Source organism: Myotis davidii, unplaced genomic scaffold, assembly GCF_000327345.1.
Source record: "Myotis davidii unplaced genomic scaffold, ASM32734v1 scaffold556, whole genome shotgun sequence".
NCBI lineage: Eukaryota > Metazoa > Chordata > Mammalia > Chiroptera > Vespertilionidae > Myotis > Myotis davidii.
In genome coordinates, this window is record NW_006287671.1 from 1489065 (window position 1) to 1499155 (window position 10091).

Here is a 10091-nt window from a genome sequence, read left to right on the forward strand (position 1 = left end):
TATATAGATGATTATTTAATTTTTCCCTTTGTTGAAACTGGTAAGTTTCTTTTTAACATTGTTGTTGATCCAAAATAAATATCTTAGACTCCTACAGTAGTCCAGTGTATAGTATGTAAAGCTTTTCTAAATAATGTTATGTATGTGAGAATAATTAAGTATATACCTAACATGATTGCCCACTTTAAATGTATGGCTTGTGTGTTGTCTATGAAATAACTGTCAACTTTTTATATATTCATTGTTTATTTAGCTACATATTTGAATTGACATGGGTATAATTATGGAAAATCTAATCCATCGGGTAGAATTATTTAAAAGATTAGTTTAAGTTAATAAGTGAGAAGAGAAATACAAATTATTTTAAGTAGTTACATTCTCAAAGGATATCAAAAGTCAGTGGGGCAGAGAAATGATTCATTTGAAAAATGGTACTGGAACAATTGATTAGCAACCTTGAAAATTAACTTACCATTTTACATCTGCCTTAGTCATTTTGGGCTGCTATAACAATACCATAGACTAGTTGGCTTTTAAACAACAGCAGTTTATTTCTCACTGTTCTGGAGGCTAAATCATCTAAGATCAGCATCTGGTGAGTGCCTGCTTCCTGGTTCTTAAGACAGCCATCTTTATTTTACACTGTGTCCACACGTGGTAGAAGAGGAGAGGGAGCTCTCAGGGGTCCTTCTTATGATGAATGACATTAATCCCAAAGGCCCCACATCATAATACCATCACATTGGGGTTTAGGATTTAACATACGGGTGGAGTTAAGGGGAAGGTGGTTAACAACATCAAAATATATTGCAGATAGATGAAATGTTTTAAGTGTTAAAAAGTTTTTAAAAATCAGAAGATAGTTCACAAAGTAAAATGGCCTTTATACATAAGATGCTTAAACTTACTTAAGAGAAATACAAATGATAAGTATATCATTTTTAACCTATTATTGGCAAAGATTACAAGATTTTTTATAATACTCCATGTTGATGAGAATGGGAAAACAGGCACTCACATACTGTGCATGTATGATATGAATGGTCATTGTTTCCCTCCAAACTTGACCTATTTTCCAGATAAATTTGTCTCAGTTTTATAATTAGGAATAAAAAAAGATTACTTAGTAAAAGTCCTTAAGAGATATGGTAATGGACAGAAAAAAAGGGGACATCTGTAATACTTTCAGCAATAAAGTTAATTTTTTTAAAAGAGATTTGGTAATGAATAAATAAGAATGACATAATCATTTTTTTGTTTGAAATAATGTTTCTGAAGTTCCTAAGTGCTGGTGTATTTTTTTCTCAGATTATGTCTCTGTTTTATTTTAACTCCTGAACTGGATACATTTTCAAGTTGTGTAAAAATGTTTCTTTCTTAATATCTTGCTCACACATTCAAAATGGGAACCATAATCGCCCCCCCACCCCCAATTAGACCGCTTTTCCTCTTGCATTCTGTATCTTGCAAAATGGTTTCTAGAATGTTATCTTTGATTAAAAAAATTTTTTTTAACCTTCTGTATCCAGATTCTTTTTACCTTGCAGATACCTTGAATCTGGGCTCTGTTTTTCTTTGTTCCTGCTTTTGTTTATGCCTTTGTTAGCTTTAGGTTTAGGCAGAACTCTTCTTTCTGGCCTGATCTTTCTCTCTAGTTCATTCTCTACTTGACCCTCTTAAAAGTAGGTAATTTGGTCATGTTCAGTTTTACTATTTAAAAATTTTCCTTGGGGTTTGTGTTTTAATAAAAGTAATAATACTTGCACATAGTCAAATAGCCCACAAGTCTTATAGTGAGAAATTACAGTTCTCTGCTCTTCTTATCCATTCTCTCATTGTATTCTTTTAGCTTTTTCCTACTAATTTCCGTATTTCTGGATACTAGGCTATATTCTAATTTCTGGATTTAAGGACTTAACAGTTTTTAGCAATGATATATTAGTACATCTTTGGCAGGTATTTAGTTTTTTTACCCTCTCCCCTACCCTAAATAGGAATTCAATTTTTGGTTAAATCATTATTTATTGCTGACATTATTGTGATTATTTAAATATTAATGACAGATGAGCCAAACTAGTTCATGCCTACATTTTCTTTCTCGTTTTTGTTTTTCTCCCCCTGGCATATTATTGTTCAGCTGATCCTAATATGATTCTCTTCCATTATTTCATGCTAGTGCACAGGATGTGCCTTCTGGCTCTAATGCTTTCTCTCTCTCTCTCTCCCTCTCCCCCCCCTTTCTCTTTCTCTCTCTCTTTCTTTCAAGTTTTAAAACTTTATTTCCATATTTTTTAAATTGTTCATTCCAATGATTAAAATCATTTTAACAACAACAAACAAAGGCACTCTGATTAAACTGCATTTTACAGACTGTAGGACACCTTGGACCAGCTTGGTTTTTACTCTAGATTTCACTGTCGTCCCACCCAGCTTCTTCCTTCACCAACATGCAAGTTCTTTTCCTTCCCTGCCTGCCAGACAGACAGATGGGAGAGAGAGGTGCAGCCTTCACTGTCAGTAGTTCTTTGATGTGAAAAGGGGCAGGAGTCATTTAAACTGATCCAACCTCTTTGCATCTTACAAACTTAAACAGCTAAAATAAGAAAAATCAGAAGTCAGTGCTTGTGGAATATACAGTGCATATTGGTGGTTTGTGCATAGTATTGGCAGTTTGTGTCTCATTATGATTTACCTGCTGGCTTCCGCTGTTCAATGGTTTCTTTTGAAGGCAGTGGATTTTTCTCTTGTGTTTCTGTCTTCAATTTCAGCCTATCAAATTTCTCAATCTGAGACATGTTGGGTTTGATAGGCATGGCTGCATAGGAAGAGTTCTGGAGGGCACAAGTGTCACACAAGTTTTACGGGGCCAAAATCAAGGTACTGGAGGGCTCTGTCCTTTCCAGAGGCTCTAGCGAATGCTCTGCTTTCTTGCCTTTTGCCACTTCTAGAAGCCTCCTGCCTTTCCATCTTTAAAGCCAGCGACTCTGCATATCTTTGAACCGTTGCTATAGTAACATTTCCCTCTGGTTCTCCTTAGGCCTTTTCTCTTTTACTTAGCTTTTTAGGGCAAAGTCCTGCTTATCTTTTTGTTGTTGTTAATCCTCACACGAGGATATTTTTTTTCCCCATTGATTTTTAGAGACGGTGGAAGGGAGTGGGGGAGAGAGAGAGAGAAACATCAATGCATCGACTGGTTGCCTCCCACATGTGCCCTGACCAGGGCCGGGGATTGAGCCTGCAAATGAGGTATGTGCTCTTGATTAGTATCAGACTCGGGATCCTTTAGTCCTCGGACCAACACGCTCTAACTGCTGAGCCAAACCAGCTAAGGCAGTCCTTCTTATCTTTAAAGTTGGATCCCATTCTCCTGACTTGCCCAGATTTTAGTTTTTTCTCTGCCCTTCCTCAGCACATTCTTCTGTTACAGCTGGTTTCCGTAGGTATTGGTTAGCATGGAACAGTCCTACTTGACACCTTTTTGTTCTGGTGTGATTATTAATAGCATCCCCTTCTACTCTGAACAGTATACCAGTTTGACTAATAATGGTGTGGTCCACCCCTACTAATCTCACCTCCAAAAATCTTGATTGCTTCCACTTACTCTATTTACTCTGATTTCCCTGCTCCCACTATCCTTAAGTTCTATACTAGAGACCTTCAATTTGTTTGCTTTTGCTTTATTTTTCTGTTATTTTCCTTGTGTCCTCATTTTCCTGATCCAGTGCTCTCATTTCATCATAATGTGTCACTTACCTGGTAAAACCCCAACCATCTGCCTGCTTGCTACTTGTACCCAAACAGCAGAAAACTGCTTGAGAAAATCCATATCTGTGTGTCTAGTTCTCACTTTAATTTTAGGACTACAAATCTCAGATGGGCACTTAACACTAGCGACAGCCCTACCCCATAACACTTGTGTAGTGAACTTGCTTTTCCAGTCTCCAAGGTGACTTTTCCACATCATTTCCTCTCAGACCTCTAATGCCAACCCTTCTCTATCAGCTTGCTTTGTACTGTAATGAAATATTAGTTGGAATCTGGTGGAATTAGAAGTACCCCATCTCTCACTATCACAAGTGCTAACCTGTGTTGATTCCCATATACTCTGCCTTCTAACTTGTTGAAATTGAAAGTATACCTGTGACAGCAGTCTAAGCCCAGCCCCTCCACTAGCATTCTAGATTCTATTCCCTCTTGCCTACTGCAGTTATTAATCCTCTCTTTGTATTGCATTAGTAGTGTTTCCTTCACTACTAATTGGCATATAAACATGTTTTACTATCACTTAATTTAAAACAGGACATCAGTCCTGGCCGGGTGGTTCAGTTGGTTGGAGTGCTGTCCTATTCATCAAAAGGTTACAGATTCAATTCCTGGTCAAGGTACATACTTAGGTTGCGGGTTAAATTCCCTGGTCGGAGTGCATTCGAGAGGCAACCAATTGACGTTTTCTCTCACATTTATGTTTCTCCCTTTCTCTTTGCTCCCTCTATAAAATCAGTAAGAACATATCCTTTGGTGAGGATGGATGGATGGATGGGTGGACGGCCGGACAGACAAAGGAATGAATGAATGAATGAATGAATGAATGAATAACAAAACACCAGTTCCCATGACCCCATGGCTCCTTTTATTTATAATTGCATTTCTCTGCTACCCTATACAAAAAACTCCTTGAATGAGCTGTTATTTACTTATTTTACTTTCTCTTTCAATCTTTTCTCACTCATTTGGACATTGTCCAACAGGACATTCTTTTATACCACTACACAGAAACTAGTGTTAACAAGGTCCTTAATGATATCCATTTTGCTAAATCATTGTTCTCACCCCTCCCTCTTCAACCTGTCAGCATCATTTGATCCAGTTGGCTACTTTTTGAAATACTTTCTTCTCCTCATCCTCCTGATTCTTCAGTATCATAGATTTCTATCTTCCTCACTGAGTCCATTTCCTGTGCTTGTTCTTTCAACTGCTGGAATACTCCTAGGCTTTTTCTCTTCACTATAACTTCTTCAGTTGCTTTCCTCTAGTTCTTGTGGCTTTTTATACCAACATGATGCTGAACCCCAAATTAATCTCTAGTTCTGATTTCTCCCCTGACTTCCAGACTTAAGCAAGTAGCTTCCTGAAATCTTCATTTGGTTGACCAAAGAAATTGCAAACATAATATAAATAAAATTGTATTCCATTTCTGCCTTTAATCCTGCTCCTCCCTAAATGTGCCCCATTTCAGTAATTGGTACCATCATTTGCTAGTTGCTCAGACCGAAAACGATTCTTGATTGTACAGGTTTCCTCATACCCCATATTCATTTCATTGGCACATCATGTTGGCTTTACCTTTTAGATATATACTGATTTCAGCCAACCCACTCTTAGTTATAAACTCAATCCAAATCACCGTCAGCTTCTGCTTGGACTGTTGGATTATATTTAGTATTGGTTTCACTTTGATTTTTGTACTCAAATCCACAAAATTTTTAGAGTGATCTTTAATGGCAGCATCTTTTTTTTTTTTTTTTTTTTTTTTTAATGGCAGCATCTTTAGCAGCACCCTCTGCCTCAGCCCTCCAGTGACTTAGGTTAAGTTCTTATAATTGAGGCTTATATTTATTACACAGACCTGAGATATTCTCCTAGAAAAATGCTTTTCCTTAGACTCCTCTAGGTAAACTTACCAGTTCACTGAGAGGGCTTACAGGTGTTTTGTATTTTTTTTTGTCTTAGCAATGTTGGCCTACTTAATTTTTTAAAAATTGGTAACATTTAAAAATTGGAAAATTTTACATTAAATTAGGTTTTTGCTTTGAAAAATTAGGAGATCCTACCACACTAGTCCTGCATTAATTCATGGCCACAATAGGGTAACTAATGGCTGACTTCCTTTAGATGAGGTGTGTGTTCCCTGGAATGCTACGGTCTCCACCATTCTCCAAGGTATTTTGTAACCAGCCTGATATACTCAGGAAAGTTACCAGCTGTTTACACTTATAGCCCCTGCCCTACAGTAAGTTATCATTCATTCAACGAATATATTTTGAACAGTACTCTGAGCCAAGCACTATTCTTAAGTCCTAGAATAAAGTAGTAAATAAAGCAAAGCCTGATCTCATGAATTAGGCATTCTGTTGGATAAGCAAATCTATAATAATAATCTATAATAATAAAAGCATAATATGCAAATCAACCAACAGCCGAACAGTGGAATGACCATCCAGATGACCACGCTGACACCCACTGGCGCCAGGCCAGCCAAGGTGGGTGCGATGCGATTGGTCGGGGGCCTACCCATCGCCCCATGATCGCCCTGCAGAGGGAGGCCCAGGCCACTGGCCGGCAGGGCAATTGATCAATCAGGAGGGCTCCACGATCACCCCAAAGAGGGAGGCCCCCCCAGGCCACTGATCAGCGGGTGGGCGGGGCCTCCCTCTGGGGGCAAACCATCACAGGGCTCCCGGACTATGAGAGGGCACAGGAGGGTGCAGGCGGGGCTGAGGGACCCCCCCCCCCCCCCGCTCTGAGTGCATGAATTTTGTGCACCAGGCCTCTAGTACATATATAATGTCAAGTGGTGATTAATTTTAGGAAAAGCCAAGCAGGGGAAGGGGATAGAAAGTGCTAGAGGGTGCTGTTTTAGGGAGAATGCACAGGGGAAACCTCTGTATGAGGAATTGACATTGGAACAGTGGGAGTGGAGCTTTGTAAATCTTTTAAAGAAAATAATTTTGAGGGGAGGCTCAGTAAGTACAAAGGTCCTGAGAAGAGGATGTGTTCAATGTGTCTGAAGTACACAAGCAGGCCTGTGTGACTGCAGTACAGTAGACATGGAGAAGAGTGGTGGGTAGGAAATGAGGTTGGAGAGGGAGACCAGAGCCACATGGTGGAGGGTTTTAGAGGCCATGCTGGGCTTTTGGATTTTCCTATGAGGAAGGAAACTAGGTTTTGAGTAGAAAGTGCTGTAAAATGACTTATTTTTAAAACAATCCCTTTGACTTCTGGTGGCAAATTATAGCAGGGATAAGTATGGGAAGGTGGGGACCTGTCTGCAGACAGTTATAGAAGGTTGAAGTGCAGGTTTTCAGCTGAGTAACTGGATAGATGGAGGTGCTGTAGCAATGTGATAAACATTAGGAGAGTTCATTTTTTCATACACATAAACTTTGAGAATCCTATTTGATGTTCAAGTATTGCATCCTCTGAGTGATATAACACCTCTGAGTTCTTTGAGACCAGGGGCATAATGTATGGTTTTTTTTTTCTGTAAGATAGTAATTCCTGACCATGAATTGCATGATCTCTGTTGCTTTTGTTAAGAATTCAGAAATTTTGCGATAGTTCTGGCCCCTGCTGTAAATACCTATTAAGTGCATTATATTAGGCTTTTATATACATTTTATAAGGGTTGTAATGTGACAGAACACTCCTTAAATAGAGCTTCTGACTTGTTAAATAATCCAGATGATATTAAATTCATAGTCTTCAATGCGAGTCAGCAAGCCACTTAATTTGTTAATGTCTCAGTAGTGTTTTAAATGATTCTGGGGGTAGGAATCCATGTGTGAATAATTTTTCTTTGGAATGGGGCTAAAGTAGGAATGCGGTTTTGCTATCCTTTGAGTAAGGCTTAACCTTTGTTATCCTAACAGTGAAACAGGCTTTTGAAGTAAGAATCTTATGTAAATCTTACAATCTTAAAATCAAACAGTAATTACTACATATTTACTGTTCACCTGTGAATTTGAGAATACTTTGAAAATGGGAATTGCCTTGTAATACTATCATAAGCATTAGCCTTATTTTGTAAATGAACCTATTAAATGCAAGTATATTTAAATTGCCTAAGGATAAGTAGTTGAAATTAAGGACACAGAGAGCCTTAGAATATGGATTTTTAAGGATGCAAGGATAAGGAAAGCTTGGATGTTTGATAGCAGTATTAAGACAAGCAGGCTGACATTCCATTACTGTTTTCTTACTAACAAATAGTGATTTTTTTAAGATAAATATAAGGAAAGGTTTTGCTACTTAACTCAGGGACCTAATTATTCCTTTTTTTGTATAGGAAGATTTTCAATCAATGACTTACGGATTTAAAATGGCTAACAGTGTGACAGATCTTCGAGTTACAGGTAACACCATTTATAAAGATAATTCACAAGTTTATTGCTTGTATTTTTTTTTAACCTCATTGTTTCTCTCTCTAGGCATGCTAAAAGATGTGGAGGATGATATGCAAAGAAGAGTAAAGGTATATATATATATATATTTTTTTTCTCTTTGGTGTAGGATTTTTTTCTTTTTCTAAATGTCAGGTTAACTTTAAGTACAAATAACTGATGTAGATAGGACCATCAACTTCCTTTGTATATGCTGTGCCTTTTGGTAATGAGTTTGAAGGCTATTACAGAAGCTTCTGATAAGTTAATGTCACTTTCAAGTATTGAAAAATAAACCCTCTCAATTTTTCAATTTTGGGCTAATTTTTTAGAATTTTTGTATGCTATTTTAAGAGTAGTACATATTGTAGAATTGGAAATTCCTCCAACATAAGGACTGTCTTCATCTTTGTACCTTTAATAGCTAGGAGAGTATCTACAACACAGAGGAAAAGCTAAGCAAATGATGGTATCCCAAATCTGGTAAATATCTTCTATGAATGGCATACTTCGGCCAAATGACTCTGATGGCATGGGTCTATAGAGATTAAACAAGGGAAAAGGTTAATATTTCTATTTTTTTACACTTGTATAACACAGCATAGTTATCAAAGCAGTTTTACATTGTTTTATTTGATATTCACAATTATTTATTGAATTAGACAATACAATGCACACAGTGCCCCACATTTAGAAATACAGTTCAAAGGAGTTTAATAACCTGTCTGAGTCTCACTAGGACATGCTCGAAACCAGCTCTTTTATGAGATCTCCCTAGACTTTTGTCAAAACAGTTAACCATATATTACTCATGTATTAATAAGATGGCTTGCATTTAGTGCAGAACAGATCGGTATTCACTATGTGGCTTTATTTTTATGATGTGATTTTATAAAGCTTACTTTTTCCCAGCAGGGTTAGTTTTGAAAGCATCTAGAATTTCAAAGAATAGATTGTTTAAAAGAAAGAAGTACCATGTGCTTTTACTTATATTGTTTTACTGTTTTGCTTTTGCTGCTTTTAATACCTTACTCTTTTGTATGATCTTTGTAAAACTAACTTTTTAAATATAGTATTAATAGGAGGAAATAAATACTAAAAACAGCTTCTTTTCCCTCTCAAATATTTTTAAAAAAAATAGATTCTTACAATAAACCAATTTAGTGCTTTACCTTGTATATTTATAATTTAATGCTTCTATAGGCCTGTTTGTTTTAATTCACCTTTCTTAAAATTTTAGAGTACTCGAAGTCGACAAGGAGAAGAAAGAGATCCAGAAGTTGAACTAGAAGTAATTGAACTTATTTTCTGGTAGATAATATCAGAGAAATCAACCTCTTAATATTATAGTTTTATGAACTGTGTTATAATTTGTGGAAGCCCTTTTTAAGGTATTTCTTTACAAATTGGACATTGCAAGAGATTTTATTTCCCTTGTGTTTATTTTGATAGAATGATAATACAGTTCTTTCAAATACATGATTTCAAAGCTGAATCTTCAGTATTCCTATGAGGTAGGAAGAAAAAATGACTTTACAGATGACACATCAAAACCTGGCAAAACCCAAGAACTTGCACAGAATCAAAAGTTGCCAAACCTTTGTTAAGGTCCTAAATTTTCTGACTCTGCTTAGTTTTTTCACAGTCCTTTTTAATTTATGATTAAATCAGTTTTGAGACGATAGTGTAACTTTTGTCTTAGGGAAAAATCAGTCCTGTTGGTACAGAAGCTTTCTATTTCAATAGAGTAAGCTTTGCTATGTTTCCTGCAGCTCTGATTTTCAGGCATTTAAAGACTGAGTGAACGTTTTTGTAATGTAGTAAGTTATTAACACTGAGATTTAGGACTTAAAATATCATATTTTAAAATGAAATTCTTTTAACAGACTTTGCATCTTTTAACTTCTAATTCTTTCTTATATATATATATTT

General features: G+C 36.6%; 1 protein-coding gene and 1 pseudogene across 1 annotated transcript in view; one reads left to right on the plus strand and one right to left on the minus strand.

Moving 5' to 3' along the window:
- The window catches only part of NAA35 (N(alpha)-acetyltransferase 35, NatC auxiliary subunit), a 47225-nt gene that overhangs the window by 13189 nt on the left and 23945 nt on the right, over positions 1-10091 (plus strand). Inside the window, exons 7-9 of the mRNA XM_006759487.2 lie at positions 8066-8132; positions 8208-8251; positions 9400-9470. Coding sequence (XP_006759550.1) covers positions 8066-8132; positions 8208-8251; positions 9400-9470 — 182 coding nt within the window. The remainder of the gene's footprint in view (positions 1-8065; positions 8133-8207; positions 8252-9399; positions 9471-10091) is intronic.
- LOC102751786 lies at positions 2290-2852 on the minus strand (annotated as a pseudogene).